General features: G+C 43.3%; 1 protein-coding gene across 4 annotated transcripts in view; it reads left to right on the top strand.

Annotated features, from left to right (window-relative positions):
* Positions 1–25,957, top strand: part of pcdh1a (protocadherin 1a) — a 104,957-nt gene that overhangs the window by 64,012 nt on the left and 14,988 nt on the right. For 3 of the 4 annotated variants that reach the window (XM_048177015.1, XM_048176999.1, XM_048177008.1), the window contains exon 4: positions 207–426. In XM_048177015.1, the coding sequence (XP_048032972.1) occupies positions 207–426 (220 nt within the window). Of the gene's footprint in view, positions 1–206; positions 427–16,251; positions 16,351–25,957 lie in introns of all 4 variants that reach the window. The other variant, XM_048177023.1, reaches the window with a different exon arrangement.

The following is a 25,957-nucleotide window of genomic DNA, read 5'->3' as shown; positions in this document are numbered from 1 at the left end:
CATAAGTGATTCCCTCTTTACCATTTCCCCTCAATTTGAACAAAATGTTTCCTCATTAGCCGCCCCTCTGGAAATTACATATTGAAAATGCCCGTCTGCTGAAGTGTGATATTACAAATTTAGTGGTCAATTAGCCTAGTTTTGGGGCCTAAAGTTATAATTAGATTGTTGTGTGACTGGAGGTCCCTTTTTCCTCTCGATTGCAGCTCCCGCATCGCAGAGTGACGTTCTCCACAGCCAATCCTGTGCAAGATCAGCAGGACTCCTCTCAGCAAAGTTACTATGACAGTGGCTTGGAGGAGTCCGAGACCCCCAGCAGCAAGAGCTCTTCGGGACCCCGTATCGGCCCCCTCGCCCTGCCCGAGGACCACTACGAACGGACCACCCCTGATGGCAGCATCGGAGAGATGGAACACCCAGAAACTGGTAAGAGCTTTAGACTTCTGTTACATCTCATTTGGCAGGGTATCACTGGATCCAATGCAAAGTCCGACTGTGATTTTTTTGTCAACACTGCTTTGTTTTGGCCGTAGCTAGATCTATGCATTTAGGGTCAGAAGCAGACTCAGCATGGTCTGTGTCTTGCCCATCAGCAAGCCCTCAATCACAACAGCAAATCATTCTTAATGACCCTCTCACACAAGCGTGCTAATTAAAAACTCAGACTAATGGAGCTTTTGGTCTCCAAATAAATCTGCACTTTGACGTCTGCCCAGACAACAGTGTGCTGATCGTAAACAGCTTCTTTGCTCAAGCCAAACTGCTCGCACAGCAGCTGCTGGAGTCATAAAACAATAAGACGGAAAACGAAACACAAAAAGAAAATACAAGGACTAAGCAGGATAGTCTAACGTCAATTCCGTTCAGCCATTACTAAATTCCGCCGGAGACGTACTAGCCATTCTTTCTGTAATTCATTTATATTGTCGTTCTCATAACCAGAAACATCCTCGCAGCAGCTGCCATTTCTAATGTTGCCCTCGCAAATTTGTCTCTGTTCAATTTAATCTCTATTACTACAGCATTGCTTCCATAATACCACTTTTTCGCACCTATCTCCTTCTGAATTTTTCTCCATTAGTGCTGTTGTGCTGAATTACCATGCTGATATCCCTCTGGATGTGTCTGTGAGCTTGTGTTAATATTTTAGCTGTGAAATATACCTTAGTCTTCTCACGTCAGTGTTTTAACATGCTCCGTGAAACACAGGGTCGTGTTGATTTCACACTGGGAACCTGCGCCACGTGTGGGGTGTGTCTGCCAGCCCCACAGACGTGCATCGGATTCTAGGGGAACCATTTAGGAAGTGAAATGTCAGCACTGCATGTGACTGGCTCTGTGTTCTGCAGAGAAAATCCTACGGCAAATGAACACATGACCTTCTGTTGGTACATTGCCTTGTGGGTCTCACCTATGTCTGATGTGTGATATCTTCAGGAAACCTTGAATAGAGGGCCTTTGAGAGGAATATTCCACCGCCAAAAAATATCAGAATATTAATAATAAAATACAAAAATATAGATTATTCTCTCACCCTCATGTTGTTCAAAACCTGTATTCTGGTATTTTTATCATGGTTTGATGCGGCGTCATGGCTAGATGTATCGTCTCGTTCCACTCTCAGGGAACCGGGTTACATACATAACCTAAGACATTTTTTTATAAGGATGTCAACCTCTAAAAAGAACTAAAAGTACCATAAAACTTATCCATAAAACTAGTCTTCTGAAGCCATGCAATAGGTTTATATGATGAACAGAAATGTAAGTCATTATTCACTGATAATCTTCATCTACACTGTGGTTCTCAAATATGATGCCAATGTATTATCAGTCAGGAATGCAAACCCATTAGAGATGCAAAAAGTGAAAAAGATGTGATCTCTAGAGCTTTAAAATGTGGATTTACAATCAATTTTTGCTTGAGGATACTGAAAATTCACCCAAGACTCTATCCCCCGGTTCCACAGACAAGGCTTAAGATAGTCCCAGACTAAAATGCATGTTTGAGCTGTTTGAATTTAAAGCAACTTGTACTGACATATCTTAAAATATGTCAGTGCCATTGTTCTGGTGCCATCTTCAGTGCCATTGTTAACTCAATATGATCACCAGTAATGTTTTTTTCAAGTGTACGTTTATAAAAGCTACTTAAATATCCTAATTGAACTAAGATATAATCCTGGCTTAGGCTAAGCCCTGTCTGTGAAACCGGGCCTAAATGTTTAAACAATCTCAGTTTCTCAGGCTACTTTTTAATGGAACCCATTTAATAGGATTATACAACAATAATAATAATGATAAATATTATAGAAATATATTATCATAATAATTAGAGATGCACTGAATTTCGGCCACTGAAAATTATCGGCAGAATTTATTTTATTTAATTATATTTTAATATATTTTCTGTCTAATTTTGGTGTGTTACATTAAATAAAAGTGTGGTTATTTTATTTTATTGGCTTGCATTTTTTTTATTTTGACTCATTAAAATTTAATTAAGAAGTCTAATATTAATACAATTATACAAAAAGAAAAATTGATTTAAAATAAGAAATAATTCATTATTAAAAAAAAGAGAGTAATTTTTCGGTTTTGGTTTCGACCCAGAATTTTCATTTTGGTGCATCACTAATAATAATAGTATTGTACTATAAAATAAACAAAGAGTATTTAATAATAATAATTATACGTGACCCAAACTCACAGCGCATGTGGAGATGAAGCATAAATGAACAAGTCTGACTTAAACTAACTTTGGTCTTTAAAACTTTTATAGTGGTTTTGTTTGTCCTATTGAAGTCTACCAATATTTTTGTGTGTATTCTGTGGAAAAAACAACAAAAGCATTAGGGTAAGTAAAAAAAATAAATTAAAAAAAATAAAAAAATGTTCATGTTTTAGTGAACTTCTTTAAAGACTAAAGCCCTGGGTATACTTTAGCCAGCCGCGTTCGTGCACCGTCCGCATGACGTAATTTTCGTAATGCGGAGGGCTCGCGGCCAGCCACACACCCCGTCTGCGTGCAGCCCAAATTTCAAGACCGCGTGGACGGTGCACATGCAACAGCGCATGCGCAAGCAGGAAAGAAGAGTCCACTAGGTGGCAATACGCACAGTACTGAGAACAATGTGCAGTCGTCGAAGAAGAGTGTGTAAAGAGCAATTCAAAAATAAGACGAGTAAACTCAAAAGCATGCCTTCTCCATCGTTTTTGATTCATGTTCTCTTGGTGTATCTTCTGAACTATGTTGCAATGGTGGCTGCACTATTTTTCTTCTCCAATCCTGCCCAGCGAATGTCCGGTTGTCTGGTAATAGTATAGAAAAAAATGCACTGTGCATGTGTCGAACTCTGTCATCCGTGCGCATCCTTGGTTTAGTATACTTTGAAAGATGCGCGGACGCAACTGCGCGCGTGACGCGTCCGGGCGCAGAAAGTGAAGTATACCCGGGGCTTAACGTGGCACAAACTGGCTTTTTGTTTTGGGGAGTGTCACAAGAGTGAGAAGACTGAGGATTGTTGGCATCTTTGATTTGATCCAGTTTGATCTGAGAGTGAGTGAGTCTGACAGCACTGGCGGGTGGGCACGTACACTGATCAGGCAGGGAGGGGAACTGTTAACCAGAGGTAGACCTAATTAAAATATGATTCTCACCTCAGGGAGATTATACAGAAATCCCTCATTGAGAAACGGAGGAGAAAATGATTTTAAAAAGGCTGTTGTCCCCACTCCCCCACCCCTCAAGCCATCTACCATACGGTGCTGCTTCCTGCCCCCTATTTATTTTTGCGGTGGGATTTGAGTGACAGGGTGACAAGCAGGGCTGGTGGAGGGTTTTGTTCGCTGCCGTTGGGCTGATTGACAGGTGGGGGGTGGGGAGTGCTCGGTGTGTCACTCCGTTTAAGCTGGATGAAAAGCAATATGTGAACTTCACACACACCATTCCTGTGCGTCTGTGGCCCACAGCAGAAATGACACCGTGGATCCCCGAAGCTGTTTGGCCTTTGGTTATGAAAAGTCTCCTTTTTTTATGTTGCTGATGTTGGCCCCTTCGTGCAGGAAACGATGGTGTTTTATGATTTGCTCTGACCTTTGTTACCACCCCTGCAGATTCTCGATTCTCAATGACAGTGCTGGAACACAATGCATTGTTCTCTTGCCTATTTTATTTATACAGTGAACACCTGCAGCCTGTGACTGATTCAGTGACCAACTGCAACACTAAACCAATCATTTCTTCAGCCCTGGACGACGTGTCAAATATCGTCCATCTCTCAGGCTGAGCAAATGGCAGATGTAATATTTCACATGCCCTTCACGGGATATTTGACACAACAACCATTGTTAGCCGCTATCAATACAGAGCACAATATACATGATACCTCTAATCCATCCATAAGACCGCAAACTGACGTACCAAGAGCTCCGCTAATGTTTCAGCCTGTCACTATACCTCTCCTTTGTCAATCGACTAATGATTGATTGGTGTCATCTTGACAGTGTTACGCAGTACATAGGAGAGCCTAGTGATTTATAATATGCATATATTGCTTTTACCACACCAGCCGCAAACTGTTGATCACACAGTTTGACATTATTCGTCTACATATTTTTTATACCAAGAGTGGGGTGGCCAGTATATACACTCTTAAATAAAGGTTCTTTATTGGCATTGATGGTACCATGAAGAACCTTTAACATCCATGGAACCTTTCAATTGGACAAGAGGTTCTTTATAGTGGAAAAAGGTTCTTTAGGTTATAAAAATGTTCTTCACGCTGGTTCTTTAAAGAACCGTTAAGTAAAAGGTTCTTTGGGGAAACAAAAATGGTTCTTCTATGGGATCACAGCCAGTTGTTATCTCAGAATAAACCCGACAGGATGATCAGGACCCCGACTTGAAGCAGAGGGTTCTTGCATTAGCCTGAAGGGGTTTATTCTGAGATAACAACCGGCTTGCTGTACATTATCCCGCTTATTACACAGCTACTTGGCAAAAAAGTAAATAATTAGACAAAAAATTTTGATATGAGTCAAAATATTTATTAGCTCTTTAAACGCAAAGCTTCCACGGAGAGAGCAGTTGCTAGCGCAGCAAGTTCAAACTAGATGGACATTTAAGGGATACGGTACAGTCATGCCACATAAATATTTATGGAGAAAAGGGATATTGATCTGAGATGAAACTTTTAAAATCATACCTGTTTGTTATCTTATAATCCAACAGTGTACAAAACAGTAGTCGCAAAATGGCAGCAGCTGCATTTGTATAAAACGAGAGAGCGAGTTCACGATACTGGATGGCATAATTAAATAACTGTACACAAAATATTGATTTTCACTGAGTTTTAATATTTTATTAGCTCACCAAATGCAAAACTTCGACTAAAAAAAAAACGTTCTTATCAAGCGTATAGCGCTGCTGACTTCAGGTTGTTATCGGGGAATAACATACCACTGGATGGTGCGATTGACCAATCAGAATCAAGTATTCCTTAGAGCCGTGTAATAAGTCACTGATAATCAGCCAATCGGAAGCAATGATCAGATTTTACGCGTAATTTCACATTATCATATATCCTCCATATAATCACTAATCGACATGATCCAAAGCAAAATATATAATATTAGAATATATTATATATAATTAAAAAAAAATTATTTTTATATATGTTGTTGATATAAAGACTTATTTAACATAATTGATCACATAACTCATTTAAGCTATAACATTCTTTTAATGCAGTATCCAAAAAATTACAGATTATAAAACAGATAGTTCCGGTCCTTGATTATGAGCCACGTTCAAAGCCTTTGTAAATTACTCTACAAACACACACCTGTGACCAGTACATTACATTAGTATCACTACATCACTACATAACATTACATTAGTATCACTACACTACTGTGTCTCCAATCCACTCCACGTCGTGCCTATCAGTACCTCTTAGCTGTTCTAAATTCACTGTAAACCACTGCTTCACAGGGCTTTAATAAACAATAGGTGTCATTTATGCAGTTTCCATTTTGTTTTGTCTTTTCCACTTTCCTAGCAATGCTGCTTTTGAATGTCTCCACAACTTTATAAAAGCTTGTGGCAGATATCTATCTAACACATCTCGAATTACTTCAGTATGGATTTGTTTGGTTAGTGTCTGTTAAAATGAGTGACCATACAGTGCTGGAATTTGTTATTTTTACTGCTTTATGTTGGTTGTGGTTGTTATCAGTTGTGGAAAATGACAGCGGCATTTTCTGTCCAGCATACACCTCTCAGACTTGCACTCTAATTTGTTGCTTTTCAGTGACTTACTATCCGTTCTAGTGACATTACAAAACAAAATGCAAACAAATGTCAACCCAGTCCCAATATCAGAACCTGTATTAGAACAAATTAGAACTCAAAGCGATAATGTTAATACTAGACCATCAAGTCACAGTTATTGTTCAATTGCTGATCCTGCAAAATCCCAGGAATGACAGTGGTAGATCAGATTAAATATGTGGCGAGGTGAGTGGACCACTTCAGAACAGTACAAGATTATGTTAAATTGTTTGTGCCTAACCTAATTTATATTCATGAGACAAGCCTGCGCCATTTTGTGACGTCACAACTAGCACTTGTGTGAATTCTAACTGTGACACCCATGCTAATCAAGTCTTTTTTTTGTGCTACAGAAAACACACTTCTCTCTAACATCAATGTAATGTAAATTTACACTTTTGACATTTCTCATTATGCAGTTTGCAGCAGCGTTATATCGTTCTATCAGTAAATATCAAATTTGAGCTCAGGCAGTTGTCAGACATATTCTTATTCTTAAGAAGTCAACAAAACCCACCATCTCTTCTGTGCGAACACCAGTCAGTTGCAGGGGTTTACACTGGATGCTGGAAGAGAAAGTCTTTGAAGTGTGTTTCCATGGCACCCGTGCGATTCCCCTTTGATCCTGGATCAGATTGAAGTGTATGATGTAATTTGGTGGTATATGGTGGGGGAGAGAAGGGGCGGTGGTCTTAAATTCTAGGATTCAATGATTTAGTGGAAGGAAAATGTTTTCTGTTTTGTGCTCTCTTCCTCCCCCTCTCCCTTCCCTTCCCTTCCCTTTTTCTGTCTGTCTACCTGTCTCGCTGAGTCTTTGTATCTTCTTCTGTCTCTCTATCTCTCTCTATTGCTCTGTCTTCCCCCTGTTGTCGGATCTCATTTTTGTCTCTCTTCTTTTTCAATCTGTCTCTCTCTCTCTCTCTTACTCAAGGCTTTTCTCCTTAGAGAAAAGGCTCAGACAGGCTTCCTGAGATCTGTGATACACAATTTGATTTTCATGTAACATGATCTGTTACTATTGATTTCTATAGTTCTCATTTTGGTGTTAACATTAGCTCTGGTTTTTGGTTTGCTCTTGCTTTTTGTTCTGTACTGTTTCCCTGATCTTCCTTTGTATATTAAAGTACTGTGATACAAATGCACAAAACACTTTTCTGCACAGTGTTTAAGTGCAAAAACCTGCATTAACCACCAGCAATCCAGGGGTGAGTTTCCCGAAAGCATCGTTAGTGAACCATGGTCGTTAGTCCCATTGAACTCTATTGGTAACGACGGAACTTGCGACCATAGTTCGCTTTGGGAAACGCACCCCAGTTCATCTTGGCGCTAAATGCATTAAAGTACCACTGCACTGTGTTTAAATTAAGAAATGTACTTTTCTTTTTTTTCCCCCCAATGTAAACACCTCATTTCTATTTAAATATAGCTTATAATAGATTAGCTTACACTTTACTTTAAGGTGTCCTTGTTACAGTGTAATTATACATTCAAACACTGAACAATATTAATTAACAATGTGTACTAGGGTTAGGTTTTTAGGGTTTGGTTTAGGGTTAGTGGCATATAATTATGCATAATATACTGTTGTAAATATTATAGTAAGTACATGTAATGTGTAACAAGGACCTTATTCCTTATTTACAAAACTACTTGCCTGGCACAATTAATGTCATTACTGTCTGTGGAATTGTAGCAGAGGCCAGCTAGTAAGAGCTGTGCAAGTAAACCTCACTTCCCTGGCCTCAAGAGGCGCACTGGTGACTGACACTAGAGACTGTGGTCTTTAGCGGCCCTTGTTAGCGCGCCTGCCTCTCATGATGGAAACACCAGTTCAATTCCCGCTTGTTGTGGACGGTGCAAGTAGAACTGGAGGGGTTATGTTGGTGCCGTGACCCGGGCGGGAGTGAGGTGAGTGTAACAGAGGCCAGCTAGTAAAAGCTATGTGAATAAACCTCATTCCGCTGGCCTCAAGAGGCATGCTAGCGACTGACGCAATAGGCTGCAGTCTTTAACATTCCTTGGTAGCGTGCCTGCCTCCCATGATGGAAACATCAGTTCAAATCCTGCTTGTTGCGAACGGCGCAAGTAGAACCGAAAGGGGTTATATTGGTGCCATGACCCAGATGGGAGTGAGGTGAGTGTAATGGAGGCCAGCTAGTAAGAGCTATGTGAATAAACCTCACTCCCCTGGTCTCGAGGCACACTAGCCACTGACGCCAGAGGCTGCAGTCTTTAGCGTTCTTGTTAGTGCGCCTGCTTCCCATGATGGAAACGCCAGTTCAAATCCCGCTTGTTGCGAACGGCGCAAGTAGAACCAAAGGGGTTATATTGGTGCTGTGACCCAGGTGGGAGTGAGGTGAGTGTAACGGAGGCCAGCTAGTAAGAGCTGTGCGACTAAACCTCACTCCCCTGGCCTCAAGAGGCACGCTAGAGACTGACGCCAGAGGCTGCAGTCTTTAGCGGTCCTTGTTAGCATGCCTGCCTCCTATGATGTAAACGTCAGTTCAAATCTCTCTTGTTGCGGACGGCACAAGTAGAACCAACAGGGTAATGTTGGTGCCGTGACCCGGATGGGAGAGAGGTGAGTGTAACTGAGGCCAGCTAGTAAGAGCTATGCGACTAAACCTCACTCCCCTGGCCTCAAGAGGCACACTAGCCACTGACTCTCGAGGCTGCAGTCTTTAATGGTCCTTATTAGTGCACCTGCCTCCCATGATGGAAACGCCAGTTCAAATTCCGCTTGTTGCGGATGGCGCAAGTAGAACCAAAGAGGTTATAATGGTGCTGTGACCCGGATGGGAGAGAGGTGAGTGTAATGAAGGCCAGCTAGTAAGAGTTGTGTGAATAAACATCTCTCCCCTGGCCTCAAGAGGCACACTAGTGACTGACGCTAGAGGCTGCAGTCTTTAGCTTCCTTGTTTGCGCGCCTGCCTCCCATGGCGGAAACACCGGATCGAATTCCACTCGTTTGGACGGTGCAAGTAGAACCGTAGGAGTTACAGAAGGCAAATGGTAAGGGCAATATCATTTAAAAGAGATGTTTGCATACATTTGCAATTGATCACAGCAACAGTTTTTAACATTTTAAAGAGTCCCTTGAAGTACACTGAAAAAAAATTGGTGTAGAATTTAATTTGAAACAATTTGCATTTAGAAGTTGCAAAGTTGCTGCAACCAGCGGTTACAGAAGAACTGACCTAATAATGGATCTAGCAGCAGTGGAAATTTTCCTCCTCTCCCAGGGGGATCTGACCCTCGAGGCCCACACACAGAGGTATTTGGATTTGGTACCTTTTGTTCATTATGATGGCACCAGCCTCTGTGTGTTTTTCCGGGCAGGTCTCAATGCTGAGACCAGAGAACGCCTACCCATAGATGGGCCTTGGGGGAACTTCCAGGATTTAGTTGAGTGGGTACTTGTCCACAACGGATCCCCCTTGACCATCGTGGAGAGTGAGGAGGAAACCAAAGCCCCCACCTGCGAGCTTGGTCGCAAGATGGTCGCCAGCACACCTGAGCACTCAGGCGAGATGGCCGCCGCCACGCCCCGGATCCAGTCCCTGACCTTAGTCCGGTGATGGTTTCCATGCCCTACCCAGCCTCCCGAACTACTGGCACCTCCCTGGTCCCCCAAACTGCAGACACCACCCTGGCACCCCGAACTGCCGGCGTCACGATGGCCCCCCGAATTACCGGCACCACCCTGGCCCCCCGAACTGCCGGCGCCGCCCTGGAGGCTTCCTGTCCTGATTAGTCACGCCCTTGCCAGCCTCCAGAACGCCCACCCTCCTACCCCTGTTGATAATATACGCCACGGCACGCGCCTTCCGGGAGGGCGGGGTACTGTCACAGTTTGAGTTGTGTTTTGTCCTGTTAAGTTGCATATGTCTAGAGTTCGTTTTTCTTTGTTCCCCTTTGTTCTCAGTTTCCCGTCACTTGTTTGTTTCTATGGTTTCTGATTTGATTAGTGTTTGAGTTCAGCTGTGTCTTGTTAATTAGTATTGTTAGATCTTCTGTTCTCTGTGTATTTAAGCCCTGTGTTTGTTCAGTTCCTTTGTCAGTTCTCTGTTGCATTTACCCGGTTGTTCTGTTTGGTTTTCCCTATTCAAGAGTGTTCTGTTTTTGTTTAAGTTATTGTAAATAAACCTCACTGCTTGCAATTAGATCCTACACACAATTGTCCACTGAATCCTCCACAACCTAACACTCAACCAACAAAATAGAGAAATGCAGTGTAAAATTTCCATTCAGTCATTACCTGATTTACATAATTCAAATAGTGAATTGGATGCCAAAAAAAAAAAAAAAGTGCCCTGCTTCAGAGCCTGGCTAAAGACTTCCCATAAACCAAATTTGTAGAAAAGCATTGATTTTGTTAAATGAACGTTTGCCCAAGCAGCCATACATATTTATGTAGTGATGAGTAATTTGCATTGCTACATCACCATATGTAGGCAGATAAATGATACAGCGCTGTATAATAATTAGATTAATGTTAATTACAAATCATTTTAGACTTCATAGTTAATAAACAGGAAAAAGTCATTGCTTCCCTTGGACTGAATGATTGTCAGCCTTTTTAGTTGTATTGAATGCAGTCTTTCAATAAATCTGTCATCATCTTGGACATTATTAGAATTGATGAGCATCATTAGTTTAAGTGCTGGCTAATGCTTATTAGTATCAAATTAGCATTACGATGAAAAATGAACTTAAAATCAAAAGTCTACAGTATACGGCGGGACACTTTTTCTTGCAGATCTCATCAGTGGTTGTTTTCAGCTGTTAGTGTGTTCGTATGTGGCCTCATCAGCTTGAGTTACAGTAAATGCATTACAAATGAACTCGCCTGTATATAGAAACTACAGTGGGGACAACAATATACTCTAACAGCTTGTGCTTTACTCTAGATGCTATTCTGTATTCTTAGTACAGCAATGTGGAGGCCACCCAAAATAGAGATTTCTAGGCTAATGCATATGGGCGCACCCAGTTTTGAAAGATTTGATTATGATTTTTCGAGACAGACAGCGCTAGCGATGAGAACGTCTGCCATAACAGGTTCGGAGTTTTAATCTTCTCTCTTAATTGGACTCGTTTGATTGGACGAGCCAGGTGTACAGAACTCATTTATGTAGGCAATCTGAGTGACAGCCAGCGAACAATGACATGCTCGCAAATGCTGATTTTCTCTTTATTGCGTCTTCCAATTTACTTCCTCCACTCGAGAGAGAAGGAAAAAGAGGAGGGATTGACGCTGATGAATCATTCCTTCCTGATAAGTGGTTGTTTGACTCTGATTAGGGCTGCTAATTTTGATTTATGAAGGAACTATCAAGCATGTTTTTTTTGTATCGAACATCACAGTTTTCTAACGACAATCCAGTCTTGCGTGCGTCTGGAATAATTTGACTCTCAGAAACGCTTTTAAAGGCTCATTAGACACGATTGTCGGAACTGTTGGTCTCTAAGGCACCGATATTGGGTCCTACTCGTGTTAGATTGCTTTTGTACTCTTTAAGACAAGCACTCACTCGCCAAGTGTACGGTCCCAGAGGGAGAGGAAAGTGCACAGGTTTCCTCCCAGAGAGCTCGCTGGGAGTTTTACACAGGTCAGCGGTGACGTTTGACCACATCTCAGAGCCCACAGCACGTCGAAGCTCCCCGCCTGCGTACGGCGATCAGGTTGGGTTGTTTGATCCCCAGATGGGGGTATTTGCATGTGGCCTGGCTGAGCCTCCTTTTGAAGCCCCAACATGAGCCACAGCACATATGGCCAGAGTGGAAAAAGAGACAGAGATAAAATGGAATAAAATGGCATTTGCATAATGATGAGGAACTTTAGCAATGCTGTGTGATTTTTTTTCTTTCTTTCTTTCTTCGTTCCTGTGATGTTTCAGTGCCTTATGAAGTCCTAATAATGTAGCACGTCTTTTGAACTCTGCTGACAGCTTCTCTCTTAGTTTCAAGCTCAGGGTTTTAATGAAATCATTTTTCATTGTGTCCCGAGCTCATTTTTGTACGTTCAATTCAGATCTCGCTCCGCTGTGGCGGTCGGTCTTGTTTGTGAGTGATTTGTGTTTGTGTGTGATTGTTCGCTAGTTTGTTGGGTGTACCAAAGATGACATGTCTTTGTTTGTTCTGTATGTGACAATGCATGTGTTGAAAGAGAGGAAGTGAGAGGGACAGACTGAAGAACAGAGTGTTAGTCTGAGGGGGCTTGTTTGTCTTGTGGGTGCCAGCTTGGGCTGTTGCCCGGGTGCCAGCGTGGCGTGACGACGCGGGGCATGGCTCTGTTCAGACAGATGGCGTTGGGCCTTGTCAGAGTCCCTGCCTGTTAGTAGAATTGATTGCAGAGGCCCGAGCCAGCCTCTCTGCTCTCTGCTCTCTGCTCAACCTTCCCCACAAGAGAGATGCGCATGTGATGCTCTGGATTTTTCGGACAGTATTTCTTTCTTTTTTTTTCCCCTGGTAGTTGTTTCAGGTGGAGGGGGAGGAGTGAAACAATGTGTCCTGGTTCTGTTTACCCTCCAGAGGTGAGCTGTCAGTGGCTTGCTGGCCTTAATGCCAGTAGGTTCCAGCACAGCTATTGTGCTCATTGTGCTATCATTCATTTTCTACCGTCTTTATTGTTCTGTACTGCGCCGTTTACAGTTACAGTGCTGTGGCAGGGGGAAAAAAATATATATATCCAACCAGGGATCAGATGTGTTGCAGAGTTTTGGATGAATGCAAACAGACTGCAGAAAAAAAAACAAGAGAGTAGGTCACGGTTTAAAGGAGTGCTCCACTTAAAAAAATAATTTCAACCCATCTCTTAGTTTTTTTGTTTGTTTGTTTTAAGGAATATATATATAATGAAAATAAATGAGGAGGTGGGTAATTAAAGGCAGAAATGTGTTTGCTGAGACTGAGACTGCTGTTCTAGGCAGATCTAGTTATTTTTATGTAAGGATTTTTCTTTGCGTAAAGTCCTTGTATAGTATCCTTGAACTAAAAGTTGTAACTATAATGATAGCAATATTAGCTTCCACACCAACACTTAATAACATTTTGTTTGTTCTAAGAATGCACCACATACATCTGCCACTTTAAATGCTCTTTAAAATTTGGTGGATTTAAGTTCGCATACAATGGTGTCAATGCAGGCAGATCAAAAACATATCAAAACGATAATCATTTACGATAATTTTGAGCTGCTGGTACAATACTTGGACATTTCCAATCTGGCAACACTGGACAGTAGACTTTAATATGGAGGCTTTTATTACATGTAAATTAAGTCAGATATATTTGGGTGTCTGTAACTATAAGACTGAAAAGTCTTTTGCAGATATGCACATTCACTTACCATTGCTTGTTTTCACTGCAATTTTCTTTTAGTTTATTTTATTAGTTTATTTTACATGTAGGTGGAATCATTTGAAGAGTAAAATAGACAAAAACTTTTTGACTTTAAGTATATCTCTAAGAAATGTTTGCTTTATTTAATCAGTTTTCCTCTTCCAAAAGTTTTTATTCTGAAAGCTCAAAACATTAAAATAGACAATAACTTTTTGACTTTAAGTATATAAGAAATGTTTGCTTCATTTACTCAGTTTTCCTCTTCCAAAAGGTTTTATTCAGAAAGCTCAAAGCATTAAAAACCAAACCAAAGGGCATCTTCCAGCTCAATGCAGCTCTTTCTGCTTGCTTCTTTTTGTCACACTTTTACAGTATTTGGCCTCTCATACAGCTCGTAACTGAATAAAACAGGCTGTGTGCCGCTAAAGGAAGAGGTAGATACGAATGACTTCAACAAAGTAATTCATTTAAATTTTATTTGGCTGTTTATTTTTTAAAATAAACAGTGAGCATCTGTGGTCCAATCTGATTTATGTTTTATCCAGGTGCATCTACTCTCTTCCTCCTCTCCAAGCGTCCGTTTTTGACTCGGCCCTCTCTTCACACATCGCTCCGATGTTTACCCAGGATTGTCTATAATGACTGCGAGGCGATCTGGCCCAAGTGGTGCAGATAACATCTGTCATTAGGACAAAGTGGATCACTCAAAGTACAGCAGCGGGTTCAGGGCTTGACGGGGTCTCGGCAATGTGAGCTGATCATAGATAAAAATTAGATGATTATCGCCTTCACGGAACGTCAACATCAGCCATCGTTTTGCGCCTCAATGAAACTGATTATACCCTCATCATGTCACATTACAATAAAGCACAAATAAGCCCTTTCAGACCTCTCGTCTGCTCCTCGCTTATTTTCCAGCAAATAACGCCCAATTTTTCCTCAAGAAACATCATGTGGACTGACAGGCTTGGCTGTATGTTGTATATCAAACTATGGTGTTACAAAGCACACCTTCAGTGCGGCAAGATTCCTCATCTTCATACTACATATAATTCATGTCTGATCCAAATGTTATCTTGATCTGCTCATGTGGCCCAGCTAGAAGTTGTTTAATCTAGCTTGAAATTCAATAATATATCATTCTGTTATAATTTATTTAATGGGTGTGAGATACTATTTAATTCATAAACACCAGTAAAGCTGAAACGTTGGTGCTTCAATAGATTTTTTTTTCAGTGAGTTTCAATAGATTCAATATTCTTTTTGTGAGCGGTCGACTTGAGCGTGCTCTCTGGGAACATTAAGATGTATTCTTGTAAATGTGTGTGTGCATGTATGCTAATCAGAAGCAAAACCCTTTATACTGCCATGTGGATTGCTCACACAATAAACACCTTTGATGGTCTGACAGATGGAGAACATTACAATACACATAGCACAACATAACCCAATAAATAACATGCAAAGTTGAGGAAGTTGACATTATAGGATTAAGTTAGAAGAGTGAGGGGAACCGTTAGACATTATAGAGACGCGGGGGATAATTTTAAAAAGCACATAAAAAATACTCAACAGTGTTCGTATGCGCAGTTGTAGAGGACTGATGTTGCAGAACTCTGGCTGATGGGATGTGATGAGGCAAAGCCGGACAGAGGATTAGCTCAAAACAAAGAGGAAAGAACAACATATCTGTGCTCTGCAGTCGCTGTAAGGGGGTTCCTGAGCAAAGCCAACACACCACGGGCCGATGGACTCTTTTCACAGACTGTGATGATGCATTTCCACAGTTAATAACCTTGTAAATCTATCAATTTCATTAAAAATAATAATAATAATAATAATCTACATTTATAACACTATACTTTGTGCTCTATTATCTTGGATTTAAAGGGATAGTTCACGCAAAAATAAATAATTGTCGTCATTGACTTGCTCTCATGTCGTCACAAACCTATAAGTCTTATGTTAATCTTTTAGACAAAAATTAAGATATTTTTAATAAAAACTAATACATTTCCGTACCTTTACGTATACTTTTCATTGACATAATGGTTTTTATACTGTACAAACTGTATACTATATAGGGGATATTCTATCCCCTAACCCTAACTTTAACCCTAAACATACCCATTACAGAAAACTTTGCATTTTTACATTTAAAAAAAAAAAAAAAAAAAAAAACATCACTTGGTATGATTTATACAGCCCAGGCTCATTAGAAAAACGTACTTGTGTCAACATCTGTATCAAAAAATATGTTGTGTTGCGCATGTTTCACAACAGTTTCAAAGTTAAATGTCCAGTGAGTGGCACTAAAAGCATGTTTAGTTTTTTCCAGAACAAATTAAGGTAAAAATGGTAACGTTTTATTATGTTGGAGTTTGTACGTATCATCGCAGTTCTGAATTGAAATGTCCAGTGAGTGGCACTAAAAGCATAGACCTTTACTAAACCATAAACCTACCCGATAGTGTTAACAAAAGCAAATGTGACATAAAAACACAATCGTAACCATGGCATTTTAGCTTGTTTTTGAACTCTTTGGGCTCTTTTACCATGACGTGTCTTTCACAGGATTCGTACCCAAGCTCTTCACATTGCAAGTACAATTCTGTACCAGCTGAGCTACCGAGAAAGCTTGTTACATTAGTAAAACTGAACATCTGGAGCTGGGTAAGTGATGCAAACTCCAGAATATATTCATTTACAAATCATGCACTATGGTAAAAAGTGTTTTGAAGTCATAACATCATTGTGCAAGGAGCTGCATGAAAACAAGTCTTTATTAATCCATAATCTGGCCCTGTAATCATAATTGTGTGTGAAAACGATTAAAAGTGCTTGCTGTTTTACTGCCTCTAGTGTTCATTTCTGTTAGAAACTGCAGTGATATGTATGTATTGGTACGTATTTTGCGTTTTGCCAAAATGTTGACACAGGTGTGTTATTTCAATGAGCCTGTGTTGGATTTATAAGTTGTTTTCCTCATGGGGCCCGACCAAATGGCCCCGTAATGTCAAACTTTTCATATTTTACTATATTTGTGAAGACATTTGGTCCTCTCGATTTAGGTGAAACAAGAACACACACACACATATATATATGAATGAAATCTGTTCATCATATAAAGCGATCATATCGTTTTACAAGACTTTGATTAAACCTCTCAATTCATATGTATTCGTTTCACGATACCTGTATGACCTTTTTGGGTCTTTGGAAGGTTTGGTTACCTGAAGGAGTGAGAGAACTGTTTCATTAAAAGTATCTTAATTTGTGTTTAGAAGATTAACCAAAGTCTTATGAGTTTGGAACGATGTGATTACAGTCATTTTTGGGTGAATTATCCCTTTAAATTACAGAAAAATGGTTAATGCTGTTGCGTGAGTTTTCTACAATGCTGAGGGTGTGATGGCAAATTTGACGTCTTTTTCTCTTCTGACCAAAGCAATCAGTCTCTCAATATTTTATTTTCCTCTTTTGTAAATCATAGAAACGCTATCTTGGATTTTTTTTTTTTTTTTTTTTTTTTTTTTTCTATTGCTATTTGAGCAAATAGGTACTCAAAAAATATATTTGCAGTAGCTTCAGTTCACCACCATATAAGTTTACCCAACTATGATGTTTTCTGCTTTTGAGAACCCTGGAAATGTGAAAAGGGTCCATTAGATCAGTGCTTCTCAAACCTGTCCTGGGCACCCGCCACCACTGCACATTTTATATGTCTCCCTCATCTAACACACCTGATTCACCTCATTAGTACAGACTGCAAGACTTGAATTGGGTGTGTCTGATGAGGGAGACATCCAAAATGTGCAATGTGTAGTGGCTTCTCAAACCCAGGACAGGTTTGAGAAGCACTGCATTAGATGATCAAGGAGGGGTTATGTGCCACCGAAACCCATGCGCCACCTCTGCACTGCAATGCCTTGCTCAGAAATGCTCTCTTAGAACAGGTAGAGCAAAGGGCACTTTTGAGAGACTGCTGGCTTGCGGCCAAATCCACTTCCACCCCAGTTGGGCTGCTCATACAGGCAAAAAAAGGCCCTGGGGCTCATACCTCCATCTCACACACACACATATACGGAGAGCCAGCGAAGCGCTCTCTAACTACTGAACTGGCCTGCCATGATGGATGACACTAGAGGGAGCGGAGCTGTGTGGCTCTGACATGTACTTCCTTATTTTCAGCAGTGCTGAGAGGAGCAAGTCCACTGCGGCCGCTCTCCATCTTCACCAGCAAGCCGAAGGCAACACAGTCCTTGCAGTCAAACATGTGTCGTAAATCCAGAAGAAAAAAAACATGCTCACGTTCCCTCGCACGTATTGATGTGGCCATACACACCAATGCCCATTCGCTCCATGCTCTAATGCTTTGTGATTATACAGTCACACACCAGAAAGCCAGACTTTAATTGTTACCCCATAATCCAACAGCAAACTGATAGTGCCAAAGTGGGCTGCATCAAAGCCAGATACGACCATACAAGTGCCAGCAATCACCATAATAAAACCCAGGACATGCTACAGCCAAGCAGCGCCGCTCCGGCGCCAAAAGGAAAATGATCCCTAGCCCAAAAATTGCTGCCCATCAGGAGTACTTGGCAGAGGCGAGTTGCTAATCAGTTCATCAAAATGGCCGCACCACCTCCCAACCCTTCTCTCTCTCTCCACTCTTGGAGGATCTTCTAGAAGAATCTTCTCATCCATTCCACTCATTCACAAACATAAAGGCTTGTCACAGGAAAACAGAGACAGAAGACAACTGCAACCTGAACGCCCAGAGCTGCAATCAACACACAAGTACAAAAATAGAGTAGTGCTGTGTTCAATAATGAATCAAATCTTCCTTGAAATCTTTTTTGCACTTTCTGGAGTGAAAAATTTAGAGGCCGAGATTAGCTTAACAAAAGCCCCACGCTGAGGCACTAGAGATTGAAGGGTGGGTAGACATGATCAGTTAGTTGAAATGCTACTTCTTGTGCCCTCAAAAGCACCTCTCGCTCCAATATATACGAAGAGTTGTTTAACTGAGAAATGACCTACCTTCATAGAGCAACGGAAATGTCCTCGCACTGAAACAACATGGGATAGACATCCATAATATTTCAGCACCTGAAAATTTTCCATCATGCCTTTGCCATTATGTGAAAGATTCCAAGATCAGTCTTATTTTGTGTTATTTTCTCGGTTGATTTCTCTCATTTTCTTTGTCTTTCCTGGTTGCTCCAGAGAGGAACATGATGTACTCAGCAGTGCCAGCTTGTTAGTGGAGCTTCTGTGTCTGATAATAACCTCAGCATGTCAGGCAAAACCAAGCTGTGTCATTTTCCCTCTGCAAGAAGACGGCTGCCACAAATTATTACAGAAATACAGACATCATTGTTTCTTTCGTGGTTAACCACAGGGCACCTGATTTCTGATAATAGATTCTTATAATTATGTGAGCATTTTGCACATTTGATTAAAACCGTGGACAAATGAGGAGTCAGATTCTTTTCGTCTGCCGTGCTTTTCCGTGAACTGGACTGTAATTTCCAGCTGATTAGAGCACAGCGGCGCACTCAGAAGCAGCAGGTAGATGGAAAAAGATAGAGGGAGGGTAACGAAAGGAGAGAAAAAAGTGGCATATTGGAAAGAAAGTAAAAGAGGAAGAGAATGAGTGGAAGAATGAAAGGAGAAAACCAAGGTGGAGAGAGTCATTCGGAAGAAGCACTACAAAAAAGAGGATCAGAGAGACAGAGAGAGGGCAAAAGGCTGAGGGTATGTTAGAAAGTGTGCATGCTGGATCAAACAGGAGGTGTTCTGTGAAATCTCAGGAAGAGCAACATGCCCGTTTCCCCTCCCCACTACCCCTCGGCTGGAGATCAGACAGAGAGGAAACATGCCACAGATCCACGAGGCCAGTCCTCCCACTGGTTCCCTGATGCAAGAACACTGCAAACCCATCCTAACATGTCTTAAAATGAAGGACGGGCAGGTTTTGCATGCTAAGGTGGTCACGGCAAAGCGCCTTTAGCACGCAGTTTACCTTTTTTGTGCTCTTTCATCTTTCCTTTTTTTCTGTTTTTCCTTTGGTCTCTTCCAGGTTGTGTGCTGTGATTAAGGCGGAAAACCGGAATGGTTTTAAGCTTTTGTTGTATAGAGAGAACACTAAAGTGCAGTCCAAACCCCCATACACAGTGCCAACCACAGTAAACACACCCCTTTAAGATGTGAAATGGCATTTATGGATGCAGTAAGCTACTCAAAGCTGTGCATTACAGTAAATACACTTTGAAGGGCAGTTATACTCGAGCAGTCATCATTTGACAATTAATGTCAAAGCCAAGTTGCAATCGCGTTATCTATGTCTGTGAGTTGGACTTCACAAAAATGTCGCAATTTCAGTCGGACTAAAGCATTTACTTGACATTTTAAAAAGATTAATTATTGCTTTAGTCCAGCTGAATAAAACCTGTAAAGAGTATGTAAATATCCTTCTGATCTTCTGTATCATAAGCAGGCGCGCCGTTGACACGGGGGACAAGGGGGGTCAGGACCCCCGCAGTTTTGAAAAGACAGAAATCGACCCCCGCACTTTTGATAAGGGCTGCTTCAATCAGTCACAATATATCATCTTTTAGCTTAGGATATCTTCTTTTAAATGAGACCATTTTCACGTTTCTGTGAGCTTTCGTTCGTAAATAATCAACTGTTTTGTCGCGGATGTGAACAGGAAATGCGCTCTCGAACGGAGAAACACGCGATCTCCAAGTAATCGATCACAGCGTGCTAACGTTTTAGGACAGTTACCGTCGAACGTTAGCGTTTGTCAATCAAGCCAAACCGTCCATTCAGAGACCGGGAAATTTGACACTTTAAGGTAAGGAGGCTGATCACTCTGGTTGATGCGCGAGCTGGCTTGACTGAAGTTTTCGTGAGGATATAGTTTATGAACTGTTTTGATTTCGATAATTACATCTAGAAAGGTAAAAGCATTGATGGCATCTATAAAAGAGATATATGAAGCGAAAGTGATTATTGCCTCGACCAGCGACGCAGTGGGGAGGGCGCACGAGAGGAGACCTGCGCGTTTAATTGGTATGTGTATACATAATACATAATACTAATCAGTTGCATGCACTTTGATCGCGAACGCCAAATCTGTGGTGTAGACCTGAAATATTCTGATCAACAGAAAAAAATTAAGCATGTAAATGTTTGAATCCAACTATTTTCTCAATCAGATTAAATAAATTCTTTGCACATGATGCATGTTTACATTTACATTTTGCTTCTTACAAACGTGTACATTTATTTACGTCTCATGCCTTACAAGTCAGTGGAGGAGAATGAGTATTTGCTAAAAAAAAATAAAGCTCTTCTGACAAATATGTCTGCTTTTTCTTTTTAGATGTGTCACTAAAGCAAAAACAACAATTATAGTCACGGCAGCTCCTGTGCAGCATTTTAATAAGACTTCAAATGTGGTGGTAACACTTTAAAATATGGAACCACTAGTCTGTCAGATTAATAGGTTAAGTATATGAATTGCTATTAATTAGATGTAAGTGTTGCCAATGTGGCTCATCCGATCAGAACTTAGAGTCATAACTACAGCATTTTCTTTAATTTGACATTTTCCAAATGAACGCAAGAAGGGTGGGACTTTTATTTATTAGACTCTGATTGGATCATGAAATGTTAGGGTGTGATATATTGGTTGTTTTTCCCTGTCAACATGGCTTTAGTTGCATCTGCCATTTTGAAGGAAGATAAAGCTATTTTGCTGAAATAGTATGAGAATTGTCTTTAAAAATGTGTATTGATCAATCATACACAATAGACCAATTTAGAGCAGACGTCACAGTTATGTCACTTGCAGCTATGCGCGCATAGTGGTGGCAGAAAAATAGCGGTAACAAGTGGGCAAAATCCACAGAATAATTGTTGTGCCTTTGTATGTCAGAATCGGAATGCAAAAAATATAGCCTTTTTATCCCACATGGAAAAAACGTCTCGGGTTACGAGTGTAACCCTTGTTCCCTGAGTAAGGGAACGAGACGCTACGTCGGATGACGTGATGGGAACCCTCTGTATTTTGTGTTCGTGAAGCACCTCTGTATCCAACCAATGAAAAGACGCGACGTCAGAGGCGGGTGACGTCACGGATCAGGAAGCTATAAAGCACACCTGAACACAAAGCACGCCAGCTTCTGTAGGTTGTCTGAAGCAAGCGCACCAGGTATGCAGGAGATACGGCCACGTGACGTAGCGTCTCGTTCCCTTACTCAGGGAACAAGGGTTACACTCGTAACCCGAGACGTTCCCTTTCGTGGGAACTATCGACGCTACGTCGGATGACGTGATGGGAACGCAATCCCAACTACGCCGTCTCTCCAAGTGCCTGGCTGCTATCGTGTAGCACCCTGGCCCCCGGAGTGATATTAAGGTGAAGATTGTAAAATCTGATAAAGGTGTGCTGGGATGACCATCCAGCCGCACCGCAAATGTCGTCCATAGAGACACCAGACAGAAGAGCTCTGGACGCGGCCATACCTCTCGTGGAGTGAGCCCGCACCATCAAAGGACACGGGCGCCCCACCGTCTCATACGCAAGTGAGATGGCCTCGACCACCCACTTGCTCATCCGCTGTTTAGATGCTGGGCTCCCCTTCTTAGGGGACCCGTAACACACAGACAATTGTTCTGTTTTTCTCCACAGGGCAGCTCTGTGGACATACGCATCTAATGCTCTTACAGGGCAAAGCAGATTCTTCCTTTCCTGATCCAAGTTTGCGAAAGGAGGCGGGCAGAAAGCCTCAAGTACAATGGGGCCTGGGACCCTCGTCGGAACCTTTGGAACATAGCCCGGCCTGGTATGCAGAAAGGCTTTCACCATACCAGGCGCAAACTCAAGACAAGATGGAGCAACTGACAGCGCTTGTAAATCACCAATTCTCTTCAAAGAAGAGACGGCCAAGAGAAAGATAGTTTTGAGTGTCAAGAACTTGTCTGACACCTCCTCTATTGGCTCGAAGGGAGCCTCAGCCAGCCCTTGGAGCACAATAGTGAGGTCCCAGGTCGGGGTCTTTGTGCGCACCACAGGCCTCAACCTGAGTGCACCACGGAGGAAGCGTACCTTTTCCAGAACTCCCGGTAGCATTGAGACTGGGGGGAATGCATACAGACGTAGCCTCGGCCACGTCTGTAGCATGGCATCCAGCCCTAGAGGTGCTGGGTGCTGAAGTGAGTACCACAGAGGGCACTGAGCTGACTCCTCTGTGGCAAAGAGATCGACTTGAGCTCGACCGAAAGTTTTCCATATCAACTCCACCACCTCGGTGTGGAGTTTCCATTCCCCCGGTCTCGCGCCCTGCCTCGACAGGGCGTCCGCTCCCACATTCAACCGCCCGGGGATGTAAGCTGCTCTCAGCGAGAGGAGCTTTCCCTGGGACCAGAGGAGGATGCGACTGGCCAACTTTGATAATGGGCGAGACCGCAAACCCCCCTGATGGTTGATATACGAGACCACCGTAGTGTTGTCCGTACGGACCAGCACATGATGGTCTCTCAGGTCGGGGAGGAAGTGTTTTAGTGCAAGGAACACCGCCATCATCTCCAGCCGATTTATGTGCCAGGAGCGCTGATGGTCCTCCCACAGACCCTGAGCTGAGCGGCCACTCATGACCGCTCCCCAGCCCGTGAGGGAAGCATCTGTCGTAAGCATTACACGACGACCAGAAGTCCCCAGCACGGGTCCCTGGGTTAGGAACCAAGGCTTCTTCCACATGACCAGAGCACGAAGGCATCGCCGCGTGACTTTGATCATGCGAAAAGGATTTCCCCTCGGGGAAAACCCCTTGGTCCTGAGCCACCACTGTAGGGGTCTCATGTGCAGAAGGCCAAAAGTAATAACGTTGGACGCAGCTGCCATCAGACCCACCAGTCTCTGAAACTGTTTTACAGTGAGTGACTGGCCTAACTTCACCCCTTCCACGGCCCCAAGAATGGAACTCACACGAGCAGGGGACAACTGCGCCTGCATCGTGGTGGAATCCCAGATTACACCTAAGTAGTTTGCAACCTGACTCGGGACCAGCACACTCTTTTTGGCGTTGAGCCTCAGCCCAAGCCTCTTCATGTGCGACAGAACAACATCTCGATGTTGAACTGCCAATTGTTCTGTTTGAGCTAATATCAACCAATCGTCGATATAGTTCAGCACGCGGATGCCCTGGAGTCTCAGCGGAGCCAGCGCTGCATCCACGCACTTCGTGAATGTGCGGGGTGAGAGGGATAGGCCGAACGGAAGAACCTGTATTGGTAAGCTTCGCCCCCGAAAGCAAACCTGAGGAACTTCCTGTGTGAAGGATGGATGGATACATGAAAGTATGCGTCTTTCAGATCTATCGCTACAAACCAGTCCTCTGACCTGATCTGAGGGATGATCTGTCTGAGTGTAAGCATTTTGAACTTCAGCTTCTTTACGGATCGATTTAGCACACGTAAATCTATGATCGGACGCAACCCTCCATCCTTCTTCGGGACAATGAAGTAGCGGCTGTAAAAGCCCGACATTTTGCTGGGAGGGGAAACCCTTTCTATAGCCCCTTTTTGCAAAAGCGTCGTTACTTCTCGCTCCATCACCAGAGACTGCTCTGGGGTTACCACCGTAGGAAGCACCCCGTTGAACCTGGGCGGTCGTGAACCGAACTGAATTCTGTAGCCCTGTTCTATCATGAGCAGCACCCACTTCGAAACATTCGGGAGATTCTTCCACTCTTCCAAATATTCTACTAAGGGAACCAGTCTCTCGAGACTGGTCTCTGGTGTTTTTTGAGCACTTGGCTCGTCCATCTGACGTGGCGCACCGGCAGACAGGCGAATCACGTGCTGACCGACCCCCCTCGGAGGATCGGTGGAGACCGCTGCGCCCTGACTCACACTTGGTGGCAGGGTTGGCAGAACGGTCCCCTGAGGGCACCGAGGAGGACCCGATATCCGAATCCTCCCGGAGGGGGCTGCCCTCGAGAAATCAGGACTTCTTCTTTGAAGCCTTCCGAGAGATAATGACGGTCCTCAGATCCGCCCTACCTCCAGAAGGCTTCGCCTGTGCCGCCCGTCCCGGTCCCCAGGCACTGCGTGGGGGAGTACGGGAGGCGACACTGGCTTTTTGTTGCGCTCTGTGCGCAGATGTTGCTGAGGAGCTGGCTGTCGGCCGAGGCTGCTCCCGCCCAGCAGCCTCGGGGGGATGAGCGCGGCGGGGAATGATCTTAGAAAACGCTGCCGTTTGTTTGCGTGACTCCTGGAACCTGTCGACGACTGTTGACATTGCGTCGCCGAACAGGCCACCAGGAGACAGCGGCGCGTCCATGAGCGTGTTTTTGTCACGTTCTTTAATGTCGGACAGATTCAACCATAGGTGCCTCTCCGTGGCCACCAGGGCTGCCATAGAACGGCCGATGGATTTGGCCGTTTCCTTGGTGGCCCGGAGAGCTAAATCTGTGGCTTTGCGCAGCTCGTGAATCGCCTCGAAGGACGCTTCCCCGCTCTGATCAATTTCCCCCAGCAGGTCGGCTTGATATGCCTGGAGGATGGACATGGTGTGAAGGCATGCCGCCGCCTGACCTGCTGCCGAGTAAGCCTTGCCCACCAAGCTGGATGTAGTTTTCAGAGGCTTGGTGGGCAGCGCCGGGGTGTTAAGGGACGACGCGGTCTCGGGCGAGAGATAGCTCGCAAGCGTCTCCTCTACCCAAGGCATCGCCCCATAGCCATGATTTTTTAGGCCAACAATATTGCTGTACAGCGATGTCTGCGGGCTGTACAGCCGATACTGCACGGGTCTCTTCCACGACCTCGACACCTCGGCATGGAGGTCGGGAAAGAACGGGAGACCCCGGCGCTGAGGCAGTGACCGAGGGGGAAGAAAGCGTTCATCCAGTTTGCTTTTAACTCTGGACTCGGCTTTCTCCACAGGCCATTCGATGTTTAACTTTTCAACAGCCCTGGTCACTACCTCTAATAGCTCCTCATATGCTGGTAAAGTTGATGGCGGTACATCATCGACACTCTCTACAGCAACCTCCTCGGAGGAAGATATATTGAGCATCGGTGCCTCTCTTCGGGGGGAAGAAACCGCTACGCGTGCTTCCGCCACCAAAGGAGAGACACTGGGTCTAGCGGGTAAGGGAAGCGATAAGGCAGAGCCCGTCTCTTCCCCCTCCGCTAGATCCATCTGTGAACCCCACGAGTGCAGCCTGCGCTGTGCCTCGGCAGCAGCGGGACCGGACCCGCG

This window comes from Megalobrama amblycephala, linkage group LG2 (assembly GCF_018812025.1).
Source record: "Megalobrama amblycephala isolate DHTTF-2021 linkage group LG2, ASM1881202v1, whole genome shotgun sequence".
NCBI classification, from domain to species: Eukaryota; Metazoa; Chordata; class Actinopteri; order Cypriniformes; family Xenocyprididae; genus Megalobrama; species Megalobrama amblycephala.
The sequence above is the reverse complement of the archived record's forward strand: the minus strand, read 5'-3'. Positions and strand labels throughout refer to the sequence as shown.